Source organism: Rana temporaria, chromosome 7 (genome assembly GCF_905171775.1).
Source record: "Rana temporaria chromosome 7, aRanTem1.1, whole genome shotgun sequence".
Classification (NCBI taxonomy): Eukaryota; Metazoa; Chordata; class Amphibia; order Anura; family Ranidae; genus Rana; species Rana temporaria.
The window spans coordinates 17584475-17600043 of NC_053495.1; the positions used below are offsets into that span (position 1 = coordinate 17584475).

The following is a 15569-nucleotide window of genomic DNA, read 5'->3' on the forward strand; positions in this document are numbered from 1 at the left end:
AGAAAGGGCCCATTGACGCCATCACAGGAGAAGCTCGATATTCCCTGAGTGAGGATAAGCTCATCCGCCAACAGATCGACTACAAGATGCTGGTCAGTTCATGAGAGAGCAATGTCTGTTCGCTATTAAACCTCATTTTCACTGACTCAAGCAGTGTGCATGTTGTGCGTTTTGCTGAGGATGCTTTGTGTGGCGGGAGCAGGTCTGTCCAGCTCTAGTCTTCCTTGTCTACTCATGGCCCAGCGAAAGGATTCGTTGAGAAGATGGTGAAACGGCTGGAAGTTTTGGAGCAGACTTGTAGGTAAGGCTGCAGCTGGACAGCTCTGGGCTAAGCCGATAAGGGAGACCTCTCTGCTCTTCTGAACCCTCCCATTTATACCAGCAAGGTAAGAGTCCAGCTCCATCCAGGACTGATATTTCAGGCTGGTGGCTCCTAGATTCTCTGAGATGACTCCAATGGTTTGGTTTCCCTACAGTGGTTTGTTTGTGTCTCCTCCACCTTCCACAAGGCCGTGATGTAGATGTCTCTACGTGCCCTTACATAATATTCTTCATTATAGAAATTTGGTTAGGGAAGTGCGACTCTATCATTTGTTTTAGTGAACAGGGTCTTTGGCTGCAGTGTTATTGGGTGAGAAGTGCCATAAAGTCAAGGCTTTCAGTTGTTTATAATCCAATAATTGAAGACCTTGCATGCCAAAAACCCAATGCATTTGGTAGGATTTATGGTCCTTGTCTTCAGGGCTCTGGGATTCCGTTTGACTGGCATACAGCCATGGGTCAAATCCGCAAGAATGTTGGCCTGTACACATGATTGGATATTCCGACAACAATTGTCTGATGGACGTGTTTTGTCAGATAATCCGACTGTCTGTATGCTCCAGCGGACAATTGTCGGAATTACCTGCTCCAGCGTTCCAGCGACGGGCCGGCCGGGCCTCCGCTCCTCTCCCCCCCTCCCCGGCCGGCGTCTTCATTGTCACTGTGGGCACCCAGCCGTGACAGCTTTCGGCTTCACGGCCGGGCACCCACTGCGCATGCGCGACCGGCGCTGCGCTGTTTGATTGAACAGGCGATTGCCTAGGACCCGTCACGTGTCCTAGGGGATCGCCTACAGGGAGGGGCTGCCAAAAGGCGATTAAGCTTAATCGCCTTTGCAGCCCCTCGGCGGAAGGAGGAAGTGGGACAGGAAGTCTCCTTCTCCTGAAGCCCCCACTCCCCCCCGAAAAAATTACATGCCAAACGTGGCATGTGAGGAGTGGGATAAGCGGAAGTTCCATTTTTGGGTGGAACTCCGCTTTAATGTGACATGTCATTTTTGGCAGCCCCCCCGCTTCTCAACTTTAATGTGACATGTCATTTTGCTTAGGGCTCCAGGGAGGTCAGGATCGGCACTGCCGACAACAAATGTGTTCCGTCGGATCATCCGTGTACACAAATCTGTCAGACTAAAATCCAAAGTACAAACACGCATGCTCCAAACCAATGCTAACCATAAGACAACATTACCAGAAGTTGCCCAAAGGGTGCCGCTAAAGAGCAGAAAAAACACATAGTTTCGTGAATGTTGGCTGAAAATGTTCTGCTGTCTGTATGCAGAACAAGTTCATGGCCAACGCCCCTTCAGACAAAAATCCATGGATTTGTCCGATGGAAGTCCGATCGTGTGTATGAGGCTTAAGATTCAAGGCACAAACCCACATATGTGACTCGATTCCCACCAGCCTAATCCCAGAGCCACAAGGACGAAGGTGACCTTGGAAACACGTTGGATTTTTACATGTTTATGCAAATAAAGTAAAACTTTGAAACCCGACGGGGTTATACATAATGCAAGATACAGCAACAGTTTAGTAATCCAGCAGTGGGAGAGTATTACACCCATTACACACTTGTGGGAGGGGCAGAGACACAAACTTTGGCTCTGAATCTCTTGGATACCAAATTCCAGACCATGATTTCACCTTACCAGTACTCAAATATCTGTGTTGTATGGAGTTGTTCTTTAAATACGAGACTGTATACTTGTTTAATCTGATTTGCCTAGCATAGCCCACATCACGCTACATTGCCACTCGCTATTCAACAGAGTCGCTTTTTTTTTCATTGGACTTTTTCTCTTTTTCTCCCCCCTGTCCCCTCTCTCCTTTTTTTTTTTTTTTCTGTGTTTCTCACTAAACCGGCTCACCCTTTAATGGATTGAAGAATCTTTGCGATGGCGGGCTGAGCGATGAATCATGGTGCCGCTCGCCTCAAGTAAGTTTTGGTCCCAGCTTTATGCTCTGTGGCTGGATCCTTCAATCCATTTCAGCTTTGACTGTGGTGGAAGCGAGAGGAGTGTCCTCTTCCTTCTGCCGTTCAACCAATCCCAGCACACCCCATTGCAGAGCTATCCTATAGCTTAATGAGACTGTCATTTTGCCATCAATATGCAAAAGTGACAGGTTCTCCTTGTAAGAAGAACCCCCCATCCACTGATTCTCACCTCCCCTGTACTTCCTTACTACTATGTTCATCCATCAGAGTTACAAGTCCAAACCCTGTGTAAGCTCCATGTCTGAGCTTACACAAGGAAGGGGAGGGGCGCATTAACACTGTATAACAGTGTTCTAGCCTAGCAATTGGCCTTTCAGACCTGAGCACTGCATCCATTGAGGAGGTTGCATTCTCCTCCATGCTCATAAGCTCTGGGTATTTACCAATGACTGCAAAAAAGTACAGAGGAGTGCATCAAGTGGTTTGGGGAGTTGTTCTTAATAACCTTTTTGAAGGGCCTGTGCTCATAAAACTGATGTTTTAATTATAGATGTGTATCAGTAGGCTAAACCCGGATGCAAGTGGTCACTTCAAGAGTTCTTGAAAGAGAAACTTACAGCCAAAAAATTTTCATTACACCATGGAGTTCAGGTGTTTCCAATGAAGGGTACTGCGAATTCTACAACATACAAAGATATTTTAGAAAATTGGAAGATTCCAACTTCAACAGCTTGGGGAAAACTCTTGTGTTCCAGCATGAGTGTGCCCCTGTGTACAAAGCCAGCGCCATAAGGACATGGTTTGACCAGTTTGGTGTTAAGAAACTTGAGTAGACTACACAGAGTCTTGACCTCGACACAGCAGAACATCATTGGGATGAACTGGAATTGTGAGCCAGGTCTTTTCATTCAACATCAGTACCTGATCTCACAAATTCTCTTTTGGCTGAATAGACTCAAATTCCCACAGACACCCCCTAAAAAAGTTAAGGCTGTTAAACCCACAAATCTGGGTGGTGGATGGAAAATCTGTATTTAATGTCCATGGTTATGCAAAAAATCTCATATAGGTGTGATGGTCAATGCCTGGTATAGTACATTAGAAGAGGGTGGGTGATCCAACCACAAAATATGGCTGCCAGGCAAAACTAAAGTGTATTTTATTTTTTTAAATACAAAGATTACTAACCTCCTCTACAGCAAGGACTTCCATATCTGGGAGGGCATCCATGGACATTCTCCCAGAACCCCACCTCCTGCACGCCTTCTGGGGTGCGTATCCAGCATGCTTTGTGACCGATGTGTCCTTTGGACACAGCCGATCACAGATCGTGGTAAATGGCCAATCGCAGCAGCCCTTTACCATGTGATCAGCTGTGTCCAGTCACAGCTGGTCACATGTAAACAGACTTGCCAGTTATCGGCTGTCCTTTCCATGCAACCAGTGGGGGTTAAGTGCATATGGAATTGCACTGAAAGTGCACTTGGAAGTGCAGTCGCTGTAACTCTGAGCCCGCGTACACACGGTCGGACAAAACCGATGAGAATGTACCGAGGTTCAGTTTCATCGGTCCAAACCGACCGTGTGTATAGCATCGGTCTGTTGTCCTTCGGTCCAAAATTTTAAAACATGCTTCAAAATCGAACCGATGGCCCACTGCCCGATCGGTCCAAACCGATGGTTAGTACAGAAAGCATCGGTTCAAAACCCGCGCATGCTCAGAATCAAGTTGACGCATGCTTGGAAGCATTGAACTTCGTTTTATTCAGCACGTCGTCTGTTTCACTTCACCGCGCTCTGACCCGATCGGTTTTTGGAACGATGGTGTGTACGCACTTCAGACCATCAGGCCACTTCAGCAGTGAACCTATGGAAATGGCCCGTCGGACCATTCTCATCGGTTTGGAACGACCGTGTGTACGCGGCCTGAGGGGTAGATCTGAAATGAGGGGAAGCTCTGCTGATTTTATCATCCAATAATGTGCAAGCTAAAATGCTGTTTTTTATTTTCCTTGCGTGTCCCCCTTTGATCCACAGCGACTGCACTTCCAAGTGCACTTTGCACTTGGAGTGCAAAGTGGATTTTCCTTTCATAAATAACCCCCTGTGTTTGAGGAAAGGATAGCCATTAACCAGCAAGGCTGTCAGTATATTGCTTACACTGATCAGTGCACATTAGCGATTGCAATTGTCCTTCAAAGTGCAACAGCACTAAAAGCTGAAATTTGGCCTGGACATGAAGGGGGTGAAAATGCACTGTATTGAAATGGTTAATTACTGTATATTATATTTAAGGTGCTAACACTCCTTAACAACCAGTAAGACTCCCTGCATTGCGAAAGATGCTTTATGGTTGGCTGTTGTAAGTGGCTGCCCTTTGCATAATCCTCTTTGCTCTATTAAATAAGCCCAAAATTTTACATCCATATTCAGAGAATTTGAAAAATTCGGACAGGTTCCAGATGGAGCCGATCGGAGACAAATGGCACAACTCTGCACAGAACAGCGTGGACAAAATATGCTGCTTGTCTTAAATAAACTTCCTCCATCTGTACATCTAATTAATTCAGCAGTTTTATTATAGCCCTAAACACTTTTTTTTCCCACCGACTGGCAGTGTCTGAATAGTGAACAGTATATGTCAATGGATCTGAAAGAACTGTGTGTGTTGCCCACCACAGCCAATCAGGATGGTTCTTCTTGATAAATAAAGCCCATTGCATCTCTGGAATTACATTGAACTGAAAAAAAAAAAAAAAGATTGGCCAACCTTTAAAGCATAGGTGTATTTTTATACCAGCTTTATGTATCTAGACAAATAAGGCAGGGCGTCAGTGATATTTTTCCTTTCACATATTTTCTGTAGGGTCTTCAAACACCCTACCTGCTCACATTTCCATCTATTTAAGCCATCAAGCTCTAAAAAGTACAATATATGGCCATTGTTTGGGGATACCTGACCATCACACTTATATGAGCTTGTTGGACATCCCATTCCCAAACCATGCGTATTAATATGAAGGTGATCATCTTTGCATCCATAACAGCCTCCACTCTTCCAGGAAGATTTTGGAGTGCGTCTGTGGGAATTTTTGCCCATTTGTGAGGTCAGGAACTGGTGATGGATGAGAAGACGTGGCTTGCAAACAGAGTTTCCAATTCATCCCAAAGGTGGCTCAGTAGGGTTGAGGTCAAGGCTATGTGCAAGATACTAGGGTTCCTTCACACAAAATTGGTGGCTGGTCTTCCACACCGAACACTATAGGAACAAAAGGTTGTGGAGACTTGACCGTCACACCTATATGAGCTTGTTAGGCATCATATTTGAAAACTATGGGCATTAATATGGAGTTGCTCCCTTCCTCCAAGCCAAACAAGCATTTGTGAAGTCCTGTACTGATGTCCGATGAGAAGACCTGGCTCACAACCTGTTATCTAATTTATCCCAAACTCATTTAGTAGGGTTGAGGTCAGGGCTCTGTGCAAGATAATAGAGTTCTTCCACACCAAACCGGTCACTGGTCTTCAACCCCAAACACTATAAGGGCATAAGGTTGTAGAGACTTGACCATAAGGTATATATATGAGCTTGCTAGTCACCGCATTTCAAAACCATGGGCATTGGTATGGGGTTGACCCCTTCCTGCAAGCCAAAAGAGCATTTGTGAGGTCATGTACTGATGTTGGATAAGATGACCTGGCTCAGTCAGTTTTCAAATTGATCTCAGAGGCATTCAGTAGTGTTGAAGTCCGTGCTCTGTGCAGGACAGTTGAGTTCCTCCACACTAAACTGGTCAAACCATGTCTGGTTTTATGCACAGGGGAACAGAAAATGGCCTTTATCAAGCTAACCACAACATTAAAAGTGCACACTTGTCTAAAATGTCTTTGTATGCTGTAGCATTAACCGTACACTTCACTGGAAACACCTGAACTCCATCATTTGGAATGGTGTCCACTTGCTTTTGGCCTCTTCAGTGGTTGTGATGGTCAGGTGTCCCCAAATATTTGCCAATATAGTGTAATAAGTAAAGGCAAATAAAGCATCTCATAATCTCATGCTTATGATGCATATTTGCATAATTTGCTGGCAGCGATCAGCTGAGATGGATTAAAATGAAGCTGGGGAGGTCTTCTTTCTCCAGTTTGCCAACAAATGTCTTTCCTGAGAAGTTTCCTTTCTGTACACATGCTTCCTGACGCTGCCCTAAAAGCATGTCCTGCATAGAAATCGTCATCTTATTGCACTGAGCATTAAATCAGCCCTCTATGAATATAATGTTTCTTTTTATTAGGAAGGAGCACTTATCCTGTAAATTGAAAATGTCCCCAATAAATAAAAAAAAGTTTGCCTTGCAGTTCAGTACATTTGTAACATATTACGCCTGTCAGTGTCCAGGTTTATTTAATATTGTAATAGTAAATTCTGAGTGCCGCCATTTTAAATCATCATCTACAGTGTCCGCAGCTCCTGACTGTACAGTTCTGTGCTGTTGGAGATTTATATGAAACCGCTAATTTTCTACTGTCAGTTGCTTGGCAGCAACAGCATGAATGTAAAACCATAAAAAGCCACTGTTATCTGGTGTCAGTTTTTTTCTACAACATTGTCATCTTAGTTCATATATTGCAGCTTTGCTTTAAAGAGGACCCATCGCTTGTAAAATATCTTTTTAGGTTACAACTTTTTCTAATATCCTCCATTTGCCATAAATGGCTATTTAGATATTTGCTTCATTGCATAAAACACTTGACTCTTGGCCGAAAGTTTGACCTATGGGGGTTGATTTACTTAAATTGGAGAGTGCAAAAATCTGGTGTAGCTCTGCATAAAAACCAATTGGCTTCCAGGTTTTATTGCCAAAGCATAATTGAGGAAGCCGATTGGCTACAATGCAGAGCTTCACCAGATTTTGTAAATCGACCCCATGGTGTTCATTTCAGGACATATCTCCTACAGGCCTGCCTTTTACATTACTTTCCTTTGTAACCCATGTAAACCTTCCCAGCAAATCCAGTTCCTCAATTCTTTACCTACCTGACATAAGAGAATAGGCAGGAAATATGGTATCTAGATGGCATTCCTGCTTTAAAAGCTGGCCCCTCCACTTCCCCTTTTCCTGACATAATTTAGGAAAAGAGGCAGAAAATGATCATAGGTTTTGTAGTTGGTATTTGGCTATCAAATTTGGCTGGTCCATTCCTCCCCTTTCTGATATAATTAGTAGAAGAGACAGAAGTTGTTATTGGATATGTAGATGGGATCTCAAATACCAAAGCCAGTTCCTTCACTCCTCCTGTGCCTTGGAGAAGAAGCAACAATTGTGTGTGGTTTAGGATCTCCAATATCAAATTCAGCTCCTCCATGACTTCAGTTCCTGACATGATTTATGGTTCTTCTCCAAAAATATCATAGGTGTGTAGCTAGGATTTTTGCTGTCAACGCCAACTCCCCCGTCTCTTTCTGAGAACGTTTAGGAAAAGAGGCAGAACATGATCTTTGGTTATAAAGTTGGGATCTCGGCTATCAAATTCAGGTCCATCATTCCTCCCCTTCCTGATATAATATAGTGACAGAGGCAGAAAATTGTATGTAGATAGGATCTCCGCTATCAAAGTCAGTTCCTCCACTTCTTCCCTGCCTTGGAGAAGAGGCAAACATTGCATGTAGCTAGGACCTCTAATATCAAATCCAGTTCCTCCACTTTTTCCCTGCCTTGCCTTGGAGAAAAGGCAAAAATTGTATGTAGCTAGGATCTCTAATATCAAAGCCAGTTCCTCCATTTCTTCCCTGCCTTGGAGAAGAGGCAAAAATTGTATGTAGCTAGGATCTCCAATATCAAAGCCAGTTCCTCCGCTTCTTCCCTGCCTTGGAGAAGAGGCACAAATTGTATGTAGCTAGGACCTCGAATATCAAATCCAGTACCTCCACTTCTTCCCTGCCTTACCTTGGAGAAAAGGCAAAGATTGTATGTAGCTAGGATCTCCAATATCAAATCCAGTTCCTCCACTTCTTCCCTGCATTGGAGAAGAGGCAAAAATTGAATGTAGCTAGGATCTCCAATATCAAAGCCAGTTCCTCCACTTCTTCCCTGCCTTGGAGAAGAGGCACAAATTGTATGTAGCTTCGATATCCAATATCAAAACCAGCTCCTTCAGTTTCTGACGTACTTCATGCCTCTTCTCCAAAATGATCACCGGATAGGTAGCTGGAGTTCCTGGTGTCAAAGCCAGCTCCTCCGCTCCCCCCTTTTTTCTGAGATAATTTTAGGGAAAAAGGCAGAAGATTATCATAGGTTATGTAGTTGTAATCTCGAGTATCAAGTTCAGATCCACCATTCCCCCCTCATTCCTGGCATAATATAGTAGAAGAAGCAGTAAATTGTATGTAGCTGGGATATCCATGATCAAAGCCAGCTCCTTCAGTTCCTGACAAAATGAATGCCTCTTATAGGGTATGTAGGTGGGACCTCTATATCAAAACCAGCTTCTCCACTGTTCACCTTCTTGACATAATTTAGAAGAGGAAGCTGAAATGTATGATTGGATATATTGCTGGCATCTCTGCTATCAAAGCTAGCTCCTCCACTCCCCCTTTTTCCAAGATAATTTAGGAAAAGAGGCAGAAAATTGTCATGGATTATGTAGTTGGGATCACGGCTATCAAGTTTCATTCCACCATTTCTGGCATAATATTAACTGTAGTAGAAGAGGCAGAAAATTGTATGTAGCTGGGATCTTCGCGATCAAAGTCTACTCCTCCTCTCCTTCAGTTCCTGACAAAATTTATGCCTCTTCTCCAAAATTATAATGGGTTATGTAGACAGAACCTTCATCAAAATGAGCTTTTTCACTCTTCCCCATAATTTAGGAGAGGAGGCAGACAATTCTGATTACTAGGGTATATTACTAGGATCTCTGCTATCAAAGACAGATCATTCACACCTTCCCTCCATAACATAACTTACTGTATTTATTGGCGTATAACACTCACTTTTTTACCCTGAAAATAGAGGGTAAACTGTGCCTGCGTGTTATACGCAGGGGGCGGTGGAACGTTTTTTCCCTGAAACTCCCCTCTTAAAGTTAGGGTGCGTGTTATACGCCTGTGCATGTTATACGCTGATAAATACGGGTAATTCAGCAGGAGGGACAATATTTGTGACTGGATAAAGGTTTGATGTATGAAGGTGACTATTTTGCTGGAGGGATGAGGGACATAAGGAAGATAAATACAGAACAATTTGGAACCTGTTAGAACAACAACATAGGAGATGCCTTTATTGACATATTGGGCCGGGGATGCATTATCAAGGGCGGTCATCTTTATCCTTCCTGTGCTATGACCTGGCACAAAGAAGTGTCAAGTGCATATGCTTGTTCCAGGTCAGCAGCCTAGTAAGGCAAGGATGAGGATAACTACCCCATAAGACACACCTTCGGCAATGGCAGCTCCCACATTTTTGTCCCGTCACTTGGAGGAATATCCTAGATTGGACACCAAAGAGCCAGACTTTTGATTAAGATCAAGTTATAAATGTGGCCATTCAAAAATGTATAGCTTGCTTCAGACTGACTCAAGCGATTGGTTCTTTTTTACTTCCAATTTATAATCTATATTAGAAAAAAAAATACATTGATTGTTGGGTAATTCCCCGCCCACCCAAATGCATCTTGTGTCCACATTCTGTGGATCCCTCTTGCTGCATGCCTTTCAGGGATATCAGGAAAGCCTGCTCCTGTTTCTAGAAGCTTGAGAAATGCTACGGGGGTGACGGCATGGCAGCAAGTTTAATGAGCATCGGCAGCGCCAGTCTGTACTGCGCACCTGTGCTCCCTGTGGGGAATGGTGCTTATTAAAGTCATAAATTCTGTATCAGAGAAACAAGGAATAATTGAATTAGCTGATTACAGGTCGCAGTGAACTCCCAGCCATTCCTGATTTTTATGTCACCATTGAAACTTTCTCTGCAGACGCTCAATTGTGTCAATCCGGAGAACGAGAATGCCCCGGAGATCCCGGTGAAGGTGCTGAACTGCGACACCATAACGCAAGTGAAGGAGAAGCTGCTGGATGCTGTATACAAGGGGGTCCCGTACTCTCAGCGACCCAAAGCCGGAGACATGGACCTCGGTAAGAGTGTTGGCAAACCTCACAGAAGTCATTTTTGTTACAATAATTAAAGAGAAGGGTTTATCTTAATAGAGTGACATATTCTGCCAGAAGAGCTTACACTCTGTTCCAATTGCACCCATACACACTGTTGACAGTTTGATTAGAAGCTGAATCATTGGACTGTGTATTCAGAGGACATTTACATAACAATTGATACAGAATAGGTGTTCCTGAACCAAAGATTCCAGTACTGCAAAGCCATAGGGCTAACCCCTAAAACTGCATAAAAAAGCAACATGTTCCACGTGAGATTGAGCACTAGCTCCTCTCTTTTAAAATCATGAAATAAGTATGGAGGCAGCCATTGCTGGCCATCTCTTGAAATTGCTAGGAGCCTGAATGTATGCTTTACATGAGTGTGCAGAATACTCTATCTCTACACATGTCCTGGGTCCGTCTCTCCGAAAAGCATTGACAGCCAGAGAACTAACATTCCCAAATGAGAGGCATGCAATAACAACTCTCATGCTTAGTACTACCAGCCAATCACCAGGCACTAACGCTGTCTTGGGAGGAGAAAGATCATGCTTTTAGCCCCGTGTAAGCTCAAAAATTAAGCTTAAACAATTTTTAGATTTCCAGGTCATAATGGGGGGGGGGGGGGGCGGGTTGGTGTGTTTCTAAGAGTATGTTGATTGGCCCTGAATGGGTAAAAGGACAGAGCACAACTGTTCTTTGTACTAAACCATACAGGCTTTCATACATATGGTAAAAACATGACCTACTAAAAGCTGAATTCTTGTTGGTTGGATAGTGTAACATAGTAGTGGGTTTAAGTCCTATTCGTTGCTGACACTAGTAATGTACAAAGTTCTGCAGCTGATGTTTTATTGGTGCACCTTTTTGGCAGAATGGCGCCAAGGCAGAATGGCCAGAATCATACTACAGGATGAGGATGTGACAACAAAAATAGACAACGACTGGAAGCGCCTCAACACACTGGCTCATTATCAGGTAGGTGGCCCTCCTCTGCCATTGTCAAGAAGCCATTTTAATTTGGTAAAACTATCTGACACTAATTATGTAGAAGTAGTATAGCCTATATTGTACAAGTTCTCTTGTATTCTGTTGGAAATCACAAAATGAAAATTGTACCTGATGGGCAGGGTTGGGTTAAGGGGTGGGCAGAAAAGGCAGCTGCCGTGGGTGCTTGAGTAGGTAGGGGGCACTTTGGCTTTTTCACCATGGGTGCTCAAGGACCCTTTTCTACCACTACTAATCGTTTGCTCTTAATAGTGGTATTTAATTAATGAAAACATGAATTAGTGTTTTTTTAAATGTTGTGGGTGGGCTTGTATTGTATACCACCTTGCACCCGTCGTCTTCCTAATTTCTGCCCTTGTGTCCTTGTTTAGGTTATCGATGGGTCTTCGGTTGCACTGGTCCCCAAACAGAACTCTGCTTATAACATCTCAAATTCCTCAACGTTTACAAAGTCTCTGAGCAGATATGGTAAGTGTACGACCAGACGGAACTGATATGCCACAGCAATTTCTGTTTTCTGTGCCACCTCTGGCACCATGTACAGGTTAAGAATATGGGGGGGAAAAAGCTGGTGCCCACTGTCGTCTAACTCTGGTCACTGGACAAACTGGAGCAAACTGAAAATGGGTTTATTTTTGTGTTTTATTTTTTGCCCTAAAGTAGCTGGCTAATTACGTGTCAGCTTGTGTTCAGTCCTCACTATTTATGTATGTGTGTGAAATTTTCCTCGCATCCAATTCGCAATAGCGGGAGATTTTGACCAGCTCTCTATGGAGCCGGGTTCATATATCCCTGCTGCGGCTCTGGTGCGAATTTTCACAGGAGCCCTGTGTGTCTTTTGGTCTGTTTCAGGTCCGAATTCAGATAACAATTCGGGATGAAATCGGGCCTGAAACAGTGAACGAGGACACACCGGACCTCTCCTGTGAGCTGCATGCGAAAATAGTGTGAACCCAGCCTTAAAGGAAATTTAAATTTGTTTAGGGTTCATTTAAACATTTTTAGTAAAAAAAACAAACAAAAAAAAGGATTCCAAGAGCACCACGGGTTAGCCAAAAAGGCTTCAGTGTTTGAGGCTTTTTTCGGATGATCGAATCTCCATCATAGGCAGAATCGCTATGATGATTCATTCATTAAACTGTCCTTTTTCAGCACAGCTGACAGTGAGAGAATGCAAACAGTGTGATAAGGAGACTAGAGTGCCCTCTGTGGTCGGATAGAAAACTACCTTATTTTAATATGCAATATCTTATATTTAAAGAGACTATTCGGGGGTAAAGTGTCCATTTCTGTCCCACCCTGGAATGTTTAATACTTACCACTCCTCATCTCGCCTTCCCCTTTCACAGTCGCTACCAAAATACCCCACGTCACCTGGTGTCGAGAGTTTAGAAAAAGCTATGACATCACTCCTCCTGCCATTTGCTTAAAACTTTCACTCTAAATGAGTAAGGTGACGGGGTTTTTTTTTTTTAGCCCTGACCATAATAGAAAAGAGAAATATCTACTGTGTGTGTGTGTGTGTGTGTGTGTGTATATATATATATATATATATATATATATATATATATACTGTACATTCCCTATATGGACATCAGCAGAGAAAGACTGTGACTGTTTTATTTTCACATCCTGCAATACATTGTAAATCTGCACAGCGCCGCTATTTCCTGAATCTAGTTTTTCGGTATGGTAATCCCCTTTTCACTTCCTTTCTGTTCCCATCTGATCTGTCTCAGTGGTTTAATCCACCCAGCAGCACAGCAGTTTCCGATTGGCTGCCGGCCGGGTGCTTTGCAGAGTCACACGCCTGTCAGGGTTCCCAAAGCCGCTTTTGTTGGGCAAATAAAATACTGGCGATTTTTTTTCATTCATTTTTTGTTTTCTGCCGCAAACTGCAGGATGCCGGCGTCTGATCTCTGTTTATTTTATAATAAAGGACTTGTCTGGAGGTCAGGCAAATGCCGTCCTTCTAGTCACTAATTAAAGCTGCAGAAGCGATCTCAAATCAAAGGGAGTTGATAGTGATTCTGAAATTAATTATCACACATAACTAGCTTTGAAATGTCAGAGCTGGAACGAGTGGCTGCCTTCAGCTCCTCAATTTGCATTGTAGGTGTCGTTTAGAAGAAGGGGGGGGGGGGGGGGGCGGTCGGCGTAGAAATGAAACCTTATTCTGCAAAGCTTTTGGGAACTGTTCATTAAACGCAGCGAACGCTTTGCTGGAAGATCCTTTGAAGACCAGATTCTGATGAGGAAGCTGGAACGAACCATTTATGGAATGTTTAACTGATTCCTCTCCAGGGTCTTTCTGCGTTTTGTTTCAAGTGTCGCGTTCAGCTGCGCACTTCACTGGCGACCATTTTATACGACGAGCCTTTATTTTGGATGGGCAGCAGTCCATTCGCAAGGAGTTGGTGACCTCACTTGGACTTGAACCTTTTTTCCTATATTTGTTTTTCCTTATGTGACATCACAGGTCCTCTCTGGTGGTGAATGTGTCCTGAATGCTTTAGAGAATGGTGCTGCTTAATAACATAATGCTGTTCTTGGTCAGAATTCTACATGAATTGTATGGAATGTATAGAATACATGAAGGTTAAAAAAAACTTGAGCCTTTACAACCACTTTAAATGAACATGTTAAAGCTTATATGCGATTTTAGTGATTGAGGTTACATCTCCTTTAATAGTACCAATTTACAAAATTGATGCTGTAGGCCAGGGTTGTGAAACCCAATTTCATATTATTATTATTATACAGGATTTATATAGTGCCAGCAGTTTGCGCAACGCTTTACATCAGGAAAGCCTGTACAGTCGCAATACAATTCAATACAGGAGGGATCAGAGGGCCCTGCTCGTTAGAGCTTACAATCAAGAAGGGAGGGTCAAGTGGAATAAAGGGTAGTAGCTGTGGGGGATGATCAGATGGAATCAAATGCAAATACAGTTGTTTGGTGAGGGAAGGATAGACTTCTCTGAAGAGGAGGGTTTTCAGGGATCCTCTAAAAGCTAATAGAGAAGGAGATAGACGGACAGATTGGGGTAAGGAGTTCCATAGGCTTGGAGAGGCTCTGGAAAAGTCCTGGAGACGAGCATGGGAGCAGGTGATGAGAGAGTAGGAGGTCTTGAGAAGAATGAAGATAACGATTAGGTTGGTATTTAGAGACTAGGTCATTGATGTAGCTGGGGGAAGAGTTGTGGATGGCTTTCTAGGTAGTTGTTAGTATTTTTAATTTAATTTGTTGGGTGAGCGGAAGCCAGTGGAGGGATTAATTTGTTGGGTGAGCGGAAGCCAGTGGAGGGATTGACAGAGAGGAGTAGCAGAGACAGAGCGGTTGGTAAGGTGGATGAGTCTGGCAGCAGCATTCATGATGGACTGAAGGGGGGGCAGAGGTAAGCCAATGAGGAGGGAGTTGCAGTAATCGAGCCGAGAGATGACCAGGGAGTGAATTAAGATTTTTGTGGTGTCATTGGTTAGGAAGGGGCGTATTTTGGAGATGTTGCGGAGGTTGAGGCGGCAGGATTTGGACAGAGATTGAACTTGAGGCTTAAAGGACAGTTCAGAGTCCAGGACTACTCCTATGACCTTGGCATGTGGGGATGGGCTGATAGTTGTGCCATCAATTTTGACAGAGAGATCAGGGGAGGAAAAATGATAAGTTCTGTTTTGGATAGATTAAGTTTGAGGAAGTGGTGTGACATCCAAACTGATATATCTGATGGTAAATTATTGATACGTGAGGAGAATGTGCTAAAGGACATTGTCAACTGGGTGTCACAACACAAACTGTTGGAAAAATCCTTATTCACCTACCTTTCCACTGCGATTGAGCATGGCTTGTTTTTTGATAAGCGACCCCAGCCAGTTGACTAGACGGTGGTGAACTCACAATAGCAGACATTTTTCTTTGTCAATCCTGTATTCTGTTTGTCAGTCCACAAGGAGCTGGTGATATCAGTGGGGCCTGAGGAACCTATTTTGCCTCATGTGCTACTGATAACGTTGGTCCCCTCAGGAAATTTATAAGAAGAGTCTTGATTTGGTTTATAGAATTGCTGTGCCCCTTCCACGCGTGTGCCACAATTTTACATTTCAGTAAAAAAAAAATCCCTTCATTTTTTCCATGTCATAGTCTATCTCCATCCCG

General features: G+C 43.5%; 1 protein-coding gene across 3 annotated transcripts in view; it reads left to right on the top strand.

Annotated features, from left to right (window-relative positions):
• Nucleotides 1-15569, top strand: part of PLXNA1 (plexin A1) — a 460603-nt gene that overhangs the window by 430933 nt on the left and 14101 nt on the right. For 2 of the 3 annotated variants that reach the window (XM_040358985.1, XM_040358986.1), the window contains exons 24-28: nucleotides 1-92; nucleotides 2206-2256; nucleotides 10231-10390; nucleotides 11283-11386; nucleotides 11788-11884. The exon at nucleotides 1-92 is cut by the window's left edge and continues 55 nt beyond it. In XM_040358985.1, coding sequence (XP_040214919.1) covers nucleotides 1-92; nucleotides 2206-2256; nucleotides 10231-10390; nucleotides 11283-11386; nucleotides 11788-11884 — 504 coding nt within the window. The remainder of the gene's footprint in view (nucleotides 93-2205; nucleotides 2257-10230; nucleotides 10391-11282; nucleotides 11387-11787; nucleotides 11885-15569) is intronic. The other variant, XM_040358987.1, reaches the window with a different exon arrangement.